The sequence below is a fragment of the Pararge aegeria genome, chromosome 5 (genome assembly GCF_905163445.1).
Source record: "Pararge aegeria chromosome 5, ilParAegt1.1, whole genome shotgun sequence".
NCBI lineage: Eukaryota > Metazoa > Arthropoda > Insecta > Lepidoptera > Nymphalidae > Pararge > Pararge aegeria.
The window spans coordinates 19,863,904-19,880,397 of record NC_053184.1 but is presented as its reverse complement, the minus strand read 5'-3'; the positions used below and the strand labels follow the sequence as shown (position 1 = coordinate 19,880,397).

At 35.8% G+C, this 16,494-nt stretch overlaps 3 protein-coding genes across 5 annotated transcripts in view; 1 reads left to right on the top strand and 2 right to left on the bottom strand.

The window, feature by feature from the left end:
• Positions 1-978, bottom strand: part of LOC120623847 (trypsin-like) — a 29,878-nt gene extending 28,900 nt beyond the window's left edge. Inside the window, exon 1 of the mRNA XM_039890115.1 lies at positions 926-978. The gene's annotated coding sequence lies outside the window, so the exon portion shown is untranslated. The remainder of the gene's footprint in view (positions 1-925) is intronic.
• LOC120623846 (beta-1,4-glucuronyltransferase 1) overlaps positions 1-1,462 on the bottom strand; it is a 33,498-nt gene extending 32,036 nt beyond the window's left edge. For 2 of the 3 annotated variants that reach the window (XM_039890112.1, XM_039890114.1), the window contains exons 1-2: positions 807-974; positions 475-617 (exon numbers count right to left, since the gene is read on the bottom strand). In XM_039890112.1, the coding sequence (XP_039746046.1) occupies positions 475-501 (27 nt within the window). In that variant the 5' untranslated portion in view covers positions 502-617; positions 807-974. Of the gene's footprint in view, positions 1-474; positions 618-806; positions 975-1,394 lie in introns of those variants that run through there. The other variant, XM_039890113.1, reaches the window with a different exon arrangement.
• A 7,048-nt stretch (positions 1,463-8,510) lies between these two features.
• On the top strand, positions 8,511-15,455 carry LOC120624064 (ribosomal RNA-processing protein 8). Its single transcript, XM_039890393.1, has 5 exons — positions 8,511-8,711; positions 9,520-10,426; positions 11,139-11,313; positions 14,437-14,673; positions 15,219-15,455. Exons 1-5 carry the CDS (start codon positions 8,640-8,642, stop codon positions 15,430-15,432), a joined length of 1,605 nt encoding a protein of 534 aa, XP_039746327.1. The 5' UTR covers positions 8,511-8,639; the 3' UTR covers positions 15,433-15,455.
• Positions 15,456-16,494: the final 1,039 nt, after the last annotated feature.

Sequence of the window (16,494 nt, the reverse complement as noted above, 5' to 3'; positions counted from 1 at the left end):
CTGATTCTTTTTTGTTATACCACGTTTTATAGTGACTGACGTTACATGTCAAGTCACACGGGAATGATGTCGAACGGGATAAAAAGTATCCTATGTCCTTCTCCTGGCTCTAAACTACCTCCCTGCCAATTTTCAGCTAAATCGGTTCAGCCGTTCTTGAGTTATAAGTGAAGTAACTAACACGACTTTCTTTTATATATATAGATTGAGTATGAATATGGGGTCAGTATTTAAGCTGCGTTGTTGCGAGGATGGCTGCCCACCGAGGGGGAGACCCACGTAACGTCCGACCTGCCCAAGGTTAAGGCTAAATTAAGGGGGCTCCCATACAACAGACTTTTTTTTACGTAACCACACGTGCACGAGTCTGACTCGCACTTGGCCGGATTTTTAATTACGACTTTCATCCTTAATTAATTGTATTTATTTCGGAGTTTGATGCGTTTCCTTGTCTGTACCTACGATACTACTCACCACTTTGTCCCGCCGAATCTTAGACATTGAGCTTGATAGGTGTGGAATTGCATAGCCCAAATAATCTCTAGTCACGAAATCCTGGTCATGTCTGAGAAAATCGAAGTTCCGAACGGTGCAACGTAGTCTCTGTAGAATTTAATCTGAAACACAACATTATTTAGGCATAAACATGTTTTAAACACTTTGGCAACCGCACCAGTAAAGTTAAAAAGGTAATTAAATTTAATACATAAATGTAGGTATTGAGTTGAAAATCGATTAAAAATATATAAAATTCTATTTTCCCATCGTATTCAAACAGAATGTAAATTAAACATAAATCCTTGTACCATATACCGTAATAGTATGATTATATACAAAAACATTGTATAATATCAAAACTGAAAGTTGTGTTTGCAGTGATAAAGTATTTCATTTGCTGCATTTCTGGTACAAAAATTAGAAGTACTTCATATTATGTGCACAGAACATGTGCAGCGATACGTGCAAGCGCGACAAAGCACGGGCCACTACTAAGTGAATGTCGGGCAATTACCTTTTTCGAATATAAACTAAATATAATCAATCAAAGAGTAGTAATTTAAAAATGCAGATACAGAGCAAACATTGGTGGATAAAATTCAAACCATAATTTTATTTATCTGTCTAACCCACTATCAAGTGTCATTTATGTTTTATTGGTGTCTGAGATTTGCCCTTATTCCCTTTTGTCTTATAATTGCCAAGCTTCTTTTGTAATCTTTACTTGTAAACAGAATAAGTACCTAATTTTCTACTACTATTTACGGAGCGGTTTTCTGTTTTACAGCATTATGAGCCAACTTCTTTTAAGTAATCTACGCATTTTCGGTGCTACGAATTAACAGTTTCAACAAAACAAGAATGAAAGGAACTTTTGTCGTTGGTTCCGTACTTACCGTTTATACTATATCTATCGTAGGCAGAGTTGTTATTTATATTTCACTATCACTTGATAAATACGTCACTTTTGTACACTAAATAAACGTCTGACCTAACCTCGCTAAAGATTCCCAAAAAAAAAACATAAACTGTTTCTGGATAATATAACATGCATTAGGTTTAGGTATACAGGATGTAAATCTTACAGATACGTTAATAGTAATTATATTATTATGTTTTTTTAAGAATAATAATGATTACACCTCTGGGTGGTATGCGATGGACGTAGGGCGCATGTGTGAATTTCAGCCATGCGCACAACACTGGTTCGCTGATAGTGCTATCATGATTATAGCAGAATGGCAGAACAAAATATTTATATACTCTTTTGCCGATTTCAAAAAAGGAGAAGGTTGCATATAAGTTCTCTAGCGGCTATAATTATTAAATGAATGTGCTAATTCTAACAAATAATTTTTCATAAATTCTGAAACACGTACCTATCCTATTATTTTAATTGTGAATCTAAACCAGATATTCATCGATATAATTCAAAAAATGATGGGATTTTGACTTAAAACTTCATTTTGTAACAATAAAGCTGTAAAGTAACATACTGTAGATAAGTAGTCAATGCTATTTAAAAATACCGATACAGGAGCGGACGATTCCTGTGTGCCCTCCACCATGATCCAAGCTATATATTTGTCATTTTGATCGGTGCAGTGTCTGTGCTGGACATAGTCAACAAACAAACAAAAACAGACATTCGTGTTTGTTATATTAATAGGTTTAAAGACCAGGACCAGGTTCTAGTAGTAGTAGAGCTTTTTGTGACAGACCTACTACCGCTATGCTTATCTCTGCTGCCAAGCAGTATTGCTGTGTTTTATCTGACGGGCGTGGTTACGCGTGTACCTAATTACTGACACAGGCCTCATGTGTTCCTGGCATGCACTACGAAACTACTTGTGTAGGTGATAAATTTCTACCCACCATCAGGTGGGCAAACTCATTGGTCCTTTAAATATTAAGACTAAAAAAGGGCCTACTATTCGAAGCACGAAATAAAAGGCCAAATACAAGGTTTATAAATGTTACAGCTTACTCAGCTTACTTGACCGGCCACCGTCCATCAAAATGGATCAAGTTATTCATCAGATTATGCTTTTAGAATGATTCCACTATATTTGGTCAAGAACAGCCCTCGTATTAAATATCTAATAATTATTGTTCTGACAAGTCGCCAACCAAGTTTAAATATTATTGGGATGACGAGCAGGAGCGATCGCTGATAGACTGTTCCGTTTCCACTATTTGCTAAAAGAAAGAGAATGTTGCAATTAACAACTAAACCACCCCTACATTCATATGTAGGGCTTATTTTCCTTTAGCAACTGTCAGCAAAGTTATTCAAGTAAAAGGCCGATGTTAAATATCTAAATTCAAAATTACCTAATACATACTAATTATACGCGTAAGTTCGTAAGTACCCGAGATAGGTCAACTTTTGTTACCAATTGCCGAGCTTTTTTTTTGTATTTTAATTTGACAAGTAAAGTTACATTTGGAATTGTAACTTTACTTGTCAAATTAAATTAAAGAACCCAGAACGCCATACAAATAAAAAACGGTTATTCAAACATGTCATTGACGAGCTTTTTTTATTTTAATTTGACAAGTAAAGTTACATTAAAAAGCCATAAACAAGAATTGAATTGAAAGTTACATTTGGAATTTTAACTTTACTTGTCAAATTAAAATACTTGAACCCAGAACGCCATACAAATAAAAAACGGTTATTCAACATGTCATTGTGACATTTCCTTTATTTCAAACTAGCTGACCCGGCGAACTTTGTTCCGCCTTAATGTCAATAAATAAGCAGATTTTTTTTTTATTGGAAAAAATACAAAAAAAATTAAATTTCTACATCAATCATTCATAATTATTTCTGTATTTTAGTACATAGGTTGCTCTTCATTTAAGTACCTTGTGATACACGACATTTTTTGTTTTATTATCAGGCGCAAAAACAAACAACGCAGATGGTCTTCCGACCCGTGAACATGCCACGTATAATTGACCATGGGAAAAACATGAATGTTCTAGATTTAAACCACAAACTTTTAAGGATTGGCCTTGTGATTTGTTGATGGTCATGGCAAATGCAAGACGTATCGGAAATTGAAGTCTTTTAAATTCAAACGGCATATCGGTTGGGATCATCGGTATCCTCGGAATGAGAACTTGCTCACCTTTGAATTTTCCTATCATTATCGTAGCGTAAATTACATTGTTCATCAATTTTCTAACCACCAAACGCGTACCGTTGCACAGTTTTGGTTGGTTTATGTTTCGAAGCATGATTACTACGGAGCCAACCTTTAGGCGTAAATTGTGCGGTGGTAAGCCAGGCACGTCCAAAGAGTTTAAAAATTCAATTGGATAGTTGGTGGCTTCATCTTCATTTGTGACGCAGTCAATAGATTTGAATGAATGCATTGTTCCAATGATCTTATTTTGAATTATGTTGTTTAGGTCATCTACATCTTTATTCTTAGCCGCTAAAATTGCTCGCTCACTCATCCATTCATAATTTTTGTAGTTAGAAATAATTTCTGGAAATACATTGTTGATAAGTTCGTCTTTTGATGAGACAAAATTACAGAAATTATTTGGAAATGATATTAATCCGCTCGATTCATCGACAGGTACTTGACCATTACCGATAGTCAGCAATTGCTCCGAGAAATCTTCAGCAGATGTATCATTAAGCAATGCAACTCTCATGTTTGTTGTCAGTTGCAGTTTCTTCACATGGCGCCATAGATTTGACGATTTGAGGCAAGCGTTTATTTCGTCGGCAGCCGTAGATCTTGGAATTACTGGCAGTATTTGGCGGAAATCACCAGAAAGTAAAATCATTGCTCCTCCAAAACATCTCGAGTCATTGCGTAAATCTTTTAATGTTCGGTTAAGTGCTTCTAATGCACGTTTATGCGCCATTGTGCATTCGTCCCAGATGATGATTTTCGATACCGCTAAAACTTTGGCCATTGCTGAGTGTTTTGCAATATTACACGTTGGTTCTTCAATAGTTTGAAGATTTAACGGTAATTTGAATGCTGAATGAGCCGTACGGCATCCTTCTAACAATGTGGCTGCTATTCCAGAAGAAGCAACTGCAACCGCTATGTGAGATCTCGCCCGAACAGTTGCTAAAACTAATGACATGAGGAATGTCTTGCCAGTTCCACCAGGGGCATCTAGGAAATATAAACCACCATTTTCATCATCGATTGCCTTCATTAAAGTATCATAAACTTTCTTTTGTTGGTAATTCAACAGGGGTACATTCGTTTGAACTACTAAATCTAATTCCTGGTGATCATATTCACGTTCCCGTTCCAATTCTCGATTAAATGCGTCATTCATTTCACGATATGGTGCTGGCATTCCTAACCTGATTAATAAATTACCGCACATGAGGTAACACATATCTTCGATCAAGAGTAAAGCACGATTATGTATCTCCTCATTCATCTCAATATCGTGATTTCTGGAACTGACACGAATTTGATGTAAAATATCTTCTGACATATTATCCTTGTATTTGTGCCACAGGTTACATGGGTTTGATGGAAAACATGTCGAAATTATGATAGCGAATAATGTGCGTATCTGACTTGGAGATGCACAGATAATGGCTTCAGCGATTGTCGTATCCCAATGACTATCGTTTTCTAATAACTTCAATTCTTCACATGCAGCACGATATGTTGGGAATATTACACCATTAACAGTTCGTAGTGACTCAAATGACGTTGGCCCACGCACATTTACCAGCAACAACCGCAAATAGAAACATTCATTATTCTTTGGATGAACTGTATACATACGACCAAGAGCATCAGTAGAACGCACATCTGGATACCCAGGAACCGCATCGCCTTGCTTCCGTCTTTGAAAATTCTTCGATGAAGCATTCCAAGTATAATAACGTGGCATCTCCGAGTAAAGCAAAGTTCGTGCAAACTGATCGCTTTGGCAGATTGCAAAAAAACTGGTCAATGTAGTTGCTGGAGGTGTTTCAGCACGTTGCGTAGCATTCGAAGCCGTGAAATATACTCGTTGACCATTCTCCAGATGCACCGCCAAATGCGTAACAGTAGGATGACGTTCGTGAATGGGAAATGCGAATATACGCCAAATCGCTTCATTACAGTTCACATAACGACCAACTTGATAGCGTGAAATTTCATCGTTGGTATTCGAGGATTGCAATCCAAAAACCGCCATATCACTGCCTTTCGTGACATATTTGCAAATATATTTTATGGACTTAACTGAATTGCAGTATTCAACGTTGCAATGTGTCTTGAACGATTTAGAAATAAGTGGCGAATATGGAACAATCCAACTGTTGTCGACAACGAAATCCATTCTTTTCACTTTCGTTGTGACAGTTCGACCGTTGTCATCTGGTGATCGACGCCGATACAGCGGATAACCATCATTGCCAGTGACAGTCTCCGCCGTTAATTTCCGTGGATATCGTTTAGAGCACTTTCCATCGACCATGCAAGGTGATTGGGGATTGATGGCACCACACGGTCCATGAATCATATTAGTAGTAACAACATCATGTAGGTCTGGATCGACTTCATAATCAGGAATCTCAGCACATATGATATCATCTATTTGGTCAGGCTGAATTCTTTCCACTAACCAAATAAGAATGTGTGCGTGCGGCAGGCCTCGCTTTTGCCATTCGATTGAATACATCCAGCATCGAGTATCTCCAAAGACGCGTTGTTTAACAATAAAGTTCATCAGGGACCGAATTTTTTGCCTGAATATACGTGCTGTGATGTCGTGTCTATCACTTGATGTTTGTCCGGGAAGCAGCAATTGAGTAATTTCTATCCATTTTGGATTACAGGTAAAAGTAATAAAGAGATCGGGCCGACCGTAATGACGAACATATGTCATTGCATCTTGTGCATATTCATGCATATGACGTGGACTACCAATGTATGTCGCCGGCAGAATAGTTAATCGACCAATATTAGCTGCATTTCCTTCAGTATTAACTGCATCACGTAAATGGATGTACTCCTCAGAACGCAGTTTGGCTTGGTTCAACCTAATGAATGTTAAACGTTCCGTTTCTATTTTTACATACATGTCAACGCAATACTGCTGAAACAATCGACGAAACCGCAGCAAATAGTTGTCAGCATTTTGACGAATCATCAAACGATATGCGTAATAATTCATTGAGCTAACTTTCTTTGTAGTTTCTTCACCTGAAATTAAAAATTTGATAATTAACCATTTCAAAGGCAAATTTTAAAGGCAAACAATACAGACATTAACCATTTTTTTAATAAGCATTATTTTAAATCAGTGTCTTTCACAAATAAATGAAATAAATTATGATACTGATACTCACCATTCAATGGATTTTTCATTTTAATATTAAAATAATATCCATCTTCTCCTTGCCAAAACATCAGCGGGTATTGCAATGTGTCATATGATCGATGAGTTTCAGATATTTGTTGCAGTTGCCCAGTATCGCGACGTGTAAGCACAATATCGCGTTTTTCCAATTGTTCACCAACAATCAGGATGGCAACTTCGTCTACTGTTGGAGCATTAAATGTCCTTTCGTGTGTTCCAGATGGTCGTTTATCTGCTTTGATAACAACTTTATAGTCATCACTTGGCATGCGCTCTAAAGCACTCTTAAACAACCTGACCAACGCATGATGTTCATGAAGCAGACACTGCAAGTCTTGAAGAATTGCTCGCTTCATTCCTGCATTGATCTCTAGGCGTCGATCAAGTTGTTCTTCCATGTTGCCCATGAAATATATTTGTAAAAATTTATTCTGTGTATCTTCGAAAGGTAGTAATGATCCAATTCGATGATGAATCTGTCCTTGTATCTACAAAATAAAAACCAGACAGTATTAACTGGGTTATAAACACTTTTTTCGGTGGGAGAGTAGAGTTCAGAATTAGCAAATATACTACATAGGTACCAATAGATAAAGTAAGTTATTCTTTAACTACATTCTATATAAGTACAAAAATAAATACCTTAAATGTCGGATTAAATCCCCGTTCTTCGATAATATCTGCCCCAAATGACGTCATCTGGAAACAACCATTGTATTTTTGAGTATTTGCAAGAAAGTGGCGTGATTCTTGTGTTTCGCCACAAAGCAATGAATACAATGGCTCAGGTGGCGGAGTCAACAATGGCAATTTCACTTTACCATTAAGGCAGCATAATCCAGGCGTTTCTCCGGAAAACTTTAATGCACCACAATACTCGCAAACTACGTCCATTTGCCCAATGCAAACGCTAGGATGCAAGCTGTAATCATTGCTGCAATCGTATTGAAACGCTGCTCGATTCAAATCAGCACTTGATAAATATCTTGTTCTGCGTCGCAAATTATCTATTTGTTGACCTCTGTTGTTCGCTCGACGATTCTGCATTGCCAACCGAGCTGTTTCACGGGCTGCTTCACTTTGCTCTCGTGATTGAGAAGCACGAAGTCGAGCCATACTATCGCGGCGCTGTTCACGTGCAATTTCTTGTTCTTCTTCAGTCCTTTCATTTGCAGTATTTCGTATTCTTCTTGCATCACGGCTTTGTCGGGAAAGATTCGATCGTCTTGGTCGCGGCATTATTAATTAAACTTCACTTCACCTAAAAACTTAAATTTTTAACCATACCGAGTTTTATAGTTCACTTCACTGTTTATACGAATGGGCAATTGGGCAATAATGTTAATTATTTATTTAATAGAAATAGTTATATTATTGATTTCTTACAAATATCAAATAGTCATCCATACGTCATTACATAGCTGTCATTATACGTCAATTTTGTTATTCCAAGTCTGATTCTTTTTTGTTATACCACGTTTTATAGTGACTGACGTTACATGTCAAGTCACACGGGAAAGATGTCGAACGGGATAAAAAGTATCCTATGTCCTTCTCCTGGCTCTAAACTACCTCCCTGCCAATTTTCAGCTAAATCGGTTCAGCCGTTCTTGAGTTATAAGTGAAGTAACTAACACGACTTTCTTTTATATATATAGATATGTCAAACCAATGTCTGAACTTTAAAAGTTTAACTTAAACCACGTTTTTCGCGTTTTAGTGAAGTTTTGGAGTTTCAATTGCGATTTTTTTTTTAAAGAATTAATAAATAAAGCCCGTAGGTATAGGAAAAAATGTTTGAAGTGCCAGATTGGGACGATACTTCCAGCAATAACCTAAGTTTTACAAATGTGTCGCGTTCACCCGTAAGTAATCCAAAATCATGGTTTTTAAGAAGCAAGTGCAGATCACAACAATTTTACAAGAATTATTAATCCACAAAAACCCCAAACAAATTACCGAGTAACCTAAAGATGTGCCAAACGATACATGTTTTGGTTAAAATAATGATGAATGAAATTTCGCTCACATAGCGTATTTTAACCAATAACCGTGATCTTATTTATTCATTATCAACGGATTGATGGTGTCGCCATAATTATCAACCAATTACCGGCCCACAACAGGCCACAGGTCTCCTATCAAAATGAGAAGGGTTTAGCTCCACCACGCTGGCCAAGTACGGTTTGGTAGACTTCACACGCCTTTGAGAACTTTAAAAGAACTCTCAGGCATGCAGATTTCATACTTGTTGTGATATTTTTTGTTTTTTGGAACTCATGTAGGTTTTCAGTGCAAGTTGGCACTCCAGCATCATGAGACTCCAAAAATTCATTTGTCCTTCGAAGTTGCAATAGATGCCTCATCCATTGCAACTTCAGTGCAACTACCAGTGCAAAGCTACACTCTCAGCTAACTTCTTTGACATGATAATGTTTGAATCAGAGGACCGTAACAACTATTGGCTATGACTATATACACCCTGGAATATACTTGATTGACATAGTAATAGGAATAAAGTTTAAGTAAATCTCTGAACTAAATTGACAGGTTTAAAAATATTGCTATTCTGCAAAAACTATGGTACTACTTATATTAGCTTAACTTGGAATTTAAGCTTAACCCTGAATCTAGTAATAATTTAAAATAATTTATGATATTATGGTATTGCAGAAAAAAAATAATAAAAAAAATAAGAAAACCAAAACACCTGAAATGCCAAAACAAGTTGTTCAAGCAAAGCCAAGGTTCAAAGCAAAGACTATATCCACTTCAAAGATGAAATTATTGAAACAAGTACAGAGATCTAACAAAATAGAAAATAAACAAAAATATAAAAAAAATAATGAGAAGAAACAAGAAAATTATAATTTGACCAAACAAGGAAATAGTCTAATTAATTTAATAGATAATAAAAAAGATCTTGATAATGATATTAAGATTAAAAACTATGAAAGTGGTAAACAAGATGAATTGGTTCTTGAGGTTAAAAAACAGAAATTAGACACAACACAATTAAATGAGAAGAAACAAGAAAAATATAATATGTTAAAACAAAGAAATAGTCTAATTAATGTAATAGATAATAAGAAAGATCTTGATAATGATATTAAGATTAAAAACTATGAAAGTGATAAACTAGATGAATTGGTTCTTGATGTTAAAAAACAGAAATTTGACACAACATACAAGAATGATGATAATGAAGAAATGTTATTTCAAGAAAGACCTGAGAAGATTTCAAAAAAAAAAAAGAAAAAATTACATTCCAATGAAACCACTAATAATACTGTAATTGAAACTTCATATAAACCTCAACCTGATCATGAGGATCCTGAACCTAAAGATGATAATGAAACACAGATTATAGCCAAAGACAGAACCACTTCAATTAAAACTAAAAAAGTAAAAGTTAAAGTTAAAAATGACACAGGCAATGTTATTGAAAGCAAAGGAATTAGAAAAAATGTTAAGTTAAAAGACTTAAGAAAGAAAGAAATTTTGAAATCTGTGCTACAGAGAAATCATATAAATGTTAGTGGGAGTAAATTAAGAAACAGGATGCTAGACAGGCTAAAAGGTAAATAAATATCACAATATAATAGCACAATCTTACTCATATTATCAATTAAAAAAGTTAGTATGGAGGGATGGATGTTTGTTACTCCCTTATGCAAAAAATACTAAACTAATTTATCTGAAATTGTGAATGGAGATATATTATACATCTCTATATCCCAGACAGGCTAAAAGGTAAATAAATATCACAATATAATAGCACAATCTTACTCATATTATCAATTAAAAAAGTTAGTATGGATGGATGGATGTTTGTTACTCCCTTAAGCAAAAAATACGAAACTAATTTATCTTAAATTCTGAATGGAGATACATTATACATCTCTATATCCCAGAAAATATACAGTTTCCACTGGATTCATGAAAATCCATCAGATCATCCAAAATCCATCCACATACTTCCCTGAATGAACTCTGTCACAAAAAAGTGATTTGCTGTTTTAGTTTAAGGAGTTCTATCCTCTGATAAATATCAACTCAGCCTTACTACTAATTACTTTTTATTTGACTGAGATAATTAGTTTTCATTAAAATATTTTTTTTGTTAAACTTGTTAAGCTGTCAGTTTGAACAATATGATAATTATGATTTATTGTTATAGTAAGGTGATCCCATCTTCCTATAAGAGATGTGGCATGTGCCAGTGTGAGGATAAAACTAGGCAGATAATGAAAAAGAACAATAATTGTAATTTTGTGGTTTATTATTTTCAGCTGCACAATTTAGATACTTAAATGAGAAGCTATATACATCTAGTGGATCAGATGCTCAGAAGCTGTTCCAGGGGGACCCCAGTGCATTCCAGATCTACCATGAGGGCTACCAACAACAGGTCAAGAAGTGGCCAGTGAAACCACTGGATGTTATTGTTAAAAGGATACAGAAAATGTATGAAGTACTCTTGTTACTATTTATTACACCTGGATCAGAATGTCCAATCACCAATATAGTACAATACTGTTAGTATTGTACATATATATGTAGTTATTTTTACATATGTAAGATCTTCTAACTGTGGCAAAGTGGGTGTAGTATTACCTAATACACTCACTCGGCCAAAATAAAGTCATAAATAACTAATTTTCACAGTTGACACACCATACTTACATACAACATAACATACTTTTGAAGGCTGATTAGCACAGTGGGCAGCAATCATGGTTTCTGAGTCCAATGCTGTGGGTTCAATTCCCACAACTGGAAAATGCTTGTGTGATGAACATGAATGTTTTTCAGTATCTGGGTGTTTATCTGTATATTATAAGTATTTATGAATATCTTAATATATATAAATCTCCTGTCACGATGTTTGTCCGCGATGGACTCCTAAACTACTTAACCGATTTTAAATAAAATTGGCTCACCGTGAGCAGTCTGGTCCAAATTAAGAGATAGGATATCTTAGATCTTTAATTATAGTCGCAATTTTATTTTATTGCAAATTATTTGTCACATGTTATATATATATGTATATATATACTACAATACTCACTTAAGGCTAAGTGATACTGAATACTTTAAAAACAAAATCAAACGCAGACGAAGTCGCGGGCAACAGCTAGTTATTTATAAATAGTAATCAGTCATCTTAGTACACAAGCTATGCTTACTTTAATAAAAAAATGAGGTTTAGTGATTGGGCGACTATAGGCATTTACAAAAGCAGGGATAAGTTGTATGAGCTATATGATGAAAAACAATACAATCAGACTCCAACTTTCCTTGTATATGTAAAAAGTTACTCCAAAACATTTAAAAATGTTTGTAGACAAGCTAAGTCGCTATACATTAAAAATCGGATAGTAAAATCTGAAAACAAAATACAAACAACCTGGAAAATTGTTAATAATGAATCTGGGAAAACTAAATCTCAAAACGGAAATTTTGAATTAATTATTAATAATAATATGGTAACTACTGATACAGAAGTTGCAAGTACTTTTGAAAACTTTTTTCAGAATGTTCCTATTTTGTTAACAGATTCACTAAATTCCTCACCTACTGCAGCTCAGAATTTATTAAGAGGTAACATTAATGAGTGCAAAGTTTTATTTCATTTCAAACATATAGATGCATCGGATATCATTAAAAACTTCAAGTTGTTAAAATTAAAGAAAACAGGTGATATATGGGGAATGTCGGTAATGGTAATATCTCAAATTATTGACGTCATTGCTCCTCTTTTAGCCATTTCAATGAATGTGTTGATTTAGGTACTTTCCCGAACCTAATGAAACATAGTAAACTCATTCCTCTATTTAAATCTGGTAATAAAAATGATATAAACAATTACAGACCTATCTCAATCTTACCAGCTCTTAGTAAGATATTTGAAAAAATTATATTATTCAACTTTTATATCATTTTAATGTAAATAACTTACTACATCCTGAGCAGTATGGCTTTACTAAAGGTCGTAGCACAACGGACGTAGGCGCTAAACTTATAAAACATGTTTATGATGCCTGGGAATGTTCACAGAACGCCATGGGTGTTTTTCGTGATCTATCTAAAGCTGTCGATTGTGTCGATCATAAAACCTTGCTTCTTAAGCTAAGCCACTATGGTATCCAAAACGTTGCACTAAATTTTTTTGCCTCTTATCTCAGCAATAGAACCCAAAGAGTTTGCATAAATGATGCAAAGTCTCAGGGTTCAAATACCTCAATGGGTGTCCCACAAGGCTCGATTTTGGGTCCTTTTCTATTTTTAGTGTATATAAATGATCTACCGTACCATGTCAGTGGAACATGCGACATTGTATTGTTTGCAGATGATACATCTCTAAATTTTAAGACTGATATGAGTAAAGATAACTCTGACGAAGTAAACCGTGTTATGTCGCATGTGTCGCACTGGTTTACAGTTAACAACTTACTTTTAAATTAAAAAAAAACAAAGTGTGTCGAATTTATCTTACCAAATGTAAAGAAAATTGATAAAAATATAATGATAAATGGTGAATCACTAAGAATAGAGACTTCCACAGTTTTTCTGGGCGTGACCTTGGATAATAAGCTACAATGGGGTGCCCATATAGATTCACTAGCGGGTAAACTAAGCTTGGCTGCCTACGCAGTCAGAAAAATTAGACAGATTACTGACGTTGAAATAGCTAGGCTAGTTTATTTTGCGTACTTTCATAGTGTTATGTCCTATGGAATCTTGTTATGGGGTAAAGCAGCTGATATCGAAACTATATTTATATTGCAGAAAAGAGCTGTACGGTCAATATATAAACTTAAATCACGCGAATCCCTCCGTGAGAAGTTTAAAGAAATAGGCATACTTACTGTAGCTTCACAATATATTTATAACAATATAGTATTTGTAAGACAACATATTAGTCTTTATAAACAAAAAGTGGACATAAACAGTTGACTTACAAGAAATGGTCATAAATTAGTGTCATCTGCATATTGTCTGCGTAAGGTACAGGGATCATTTGTGGGATTGAGTATACGCTTTTATAATATGATTCCTAAGGTGATTTTGGACCTGCCAATGCACAAGTTTAAAGAATTTGTTAAAACACATTTATTACAGCGAGGTTACTATACAATTGATGAATTTTTTAATGACAAGGTTGCTTGGAAGCATCCGGCTCCGCTTTCAGCTCTCACAAGATAGAAAAATGAATGTTAAAATGCAAAATGTAAATTGTTGATGTTGGAAAAGAGCAACTGCTGAGTTTCTTGCCGGCTTCTTCTCGGTAGAATCTGCCTTCCGAACCGGTGGTAGAATCACTACAAACAGACAGACTTGACGTTTCAAAAGTGCTTATATTAGGCCTACTTGAAATAAATGAATTTTGAATTTGAAATTTGAATTTGAAGCTAGATGACGCTGTGTACACACAGCTGTGTGTCTTGTAGTATATTTATTTATTTATGAACATAAGCTTTCACTCGATTCTCTATTCAACAGTAGAGGAGCAGACCAGAAAATAGTAATGTCAATGGTGCATAGCCACTCTATGTCCATCTGTTGAAAATGACTTCCTCTCTTCAGGCCCCAAACCCATAAAATAGCTGACATGGGCTGTGGAGAAGCGGAGCTGTCTAAGCGCGTGTCCCAAACGGTGAGATCCTTCGACCTGGTGGCCACGGTGCCCGGCGTGGAAGCATGCGACATGGCGCGCACTCCGCTTCTGGCTCGCTCGATGGACGTAGCTGTGTACTGCCTGGCTCTGATGGGCACGGAGCTAACTCAGTACTTGCTTGAAGCTAACAGGGTGCTTAAACCTGGGTAAGTGGAATGTTTACCAACTTAATTAATCTTAGGCGTTTGCGTGGAAATTGCTGTGTCTTGCAGTAAAGGGTTATGTTACTGTGTCCTGCAAGGTTTAAAGAAAATTTCTGTGGTAAATCCATACCACAAACAACCAAGCTAGCTATGATGTAGATCCTTCACATCATAACCTTTTAGCTTGGTCGTAAGACAGTGTGCAGTCTAGTCAAGTAGCACAAGGAGGTATTATATACCGACTTGTGTTACTTCTTTGATATTTATAATAAAAGTAGCGTCAAAATCAAGGTGAGGTCAAAATAGTTACTCAGTGTTATATCACACTTCAGCTGACAGCAGCTTTTCTAATTATGTCAGAACGGGCACCACAACCACGAAATAAATTCGCTTAATAATAACTTTTAAGGGTCTAGAGATAGTGTTATTCCTTTGTTCAGTATTTCCCCGTAGAGGTTAGCATTACTATATTATAAGAATGGCATTTAAGGTGATTGCTCGTCGACGTCTTAATACCATTTCCTCTAAACCTAGTATTTTTGTTCCAGTGGTCATTTACTAATAGCAGAGGTGGAGAGTCGGTTCGACAACATTCAAGCTTTCACCAGCGATGTGCAGAGGCTCGGGTTCTCTCTCAAGAAGTTGGACGACACGCAGAAAGTGTTCTACTTCCTGGAGTTCACCAAATTACGCGACCCGCCCGTCAAGAAGGCGAAGCTGCCCGTGTTGACCTTGAAACCGTGTATTTATAAGAAACGGTGAACTGAATAAACTTTTACCGTTGAGTTCTGTTTTATTTAACTGTCACAAAAAATGATTTTAAACATGGCGACAATAAAAAAAAAGTATGAGCCGTCACGGCCAGGCAGCTGTGAAACATCGAAATTGTTTTGTACAAGTTATATGCATAAACCAACAGATTACGGCAGAAATGGCAAATCAGATATTGCATAATGAAATCTGGCTGCGCTCTTTCACTCCCCGAATTATCGTTGTCAGACATATTTTATTTAAAAAAAATATTTTTTCAATTAAAATACAGGTTATTCTCACATGTGTAACATAGCAAACACTGTACGCTTCGTATAGTACATTTATTTCATCATATGGCGTCGCGATGCGCATGAGCAGTGTTAGTACTGATTAAATTGTATTGATGTCAATCTTAAAAACCAGTTTCTATCTACAAACTTTAAAAAAGGTACTGTCTCACTCTTCACTGCAACTGAATTGGCTCCTTAGTCTGGTTGAGAACCTGGAATGTCATTTTTGTACATACAAACACGTTACTTGACATTAGGTAATTAATTCGGCATATTTGTTATAACCTTGACAGTCCATGACTACCGAATCAGACTTTGTGAACCACACAAGCTAAGCAAAACGGGCAGTTTATTCAGAAGACTACATAACCCTGCTGCAGCATATGGATCCGCTTATGGTGCTGAAACCGTAAGATACAGAAACCGTGTACACGACTAATATTGAAACATGAAAATCCACTACGGTCCGATACGGCCCGGAGTTTATATACTAACACTTTAGTATATAAACTCCGGGCCGTATCGGACCACAGCGACTCCTAGATATTATGAGCGTACCTGATGTGCTCTCAAGTGACTGGCATTACCACTCTTTCCACTTTAGTATTGTTAAAAGCGGTATAGTTACTTCATTCCATTTAGCAGATGACAGTAATTATTTTGCATCTAATGTTATAAACGTTTACCATAAAATGGGAAAAGTTTATGAGCTAGCAACATTCCGCGGGTGTGAAGTGAGACGTGCGCGGGACGTTTTCACTGTTTTTGGACATAATGCACT

Excerpts from the sequence above, each read along its gene's own strand:
- LOC120624064 (XM_039890393.1), top strand. The coding sequence starts at position 8,640 with ATGTTTGAAGTGCCAGATTGGGACGATACTTCCAGCAATAACCTAAGT. Across the intron at positions 8,712-9,519 it reads CAAATGTGTCGCGTTCACCC|AAAAAAAATAATAAAAAAAA; the intron begins GTAAGTAATCCA and ends ATGGTATTGCAG. Across the intron at positions 10,427-11,138 it reads GATGCTAGACAGGCTAAAAG|CTGCACAATTTAGATACTTA; the intron begins GTAAATAAATAT and ends TATTATTTTCAG.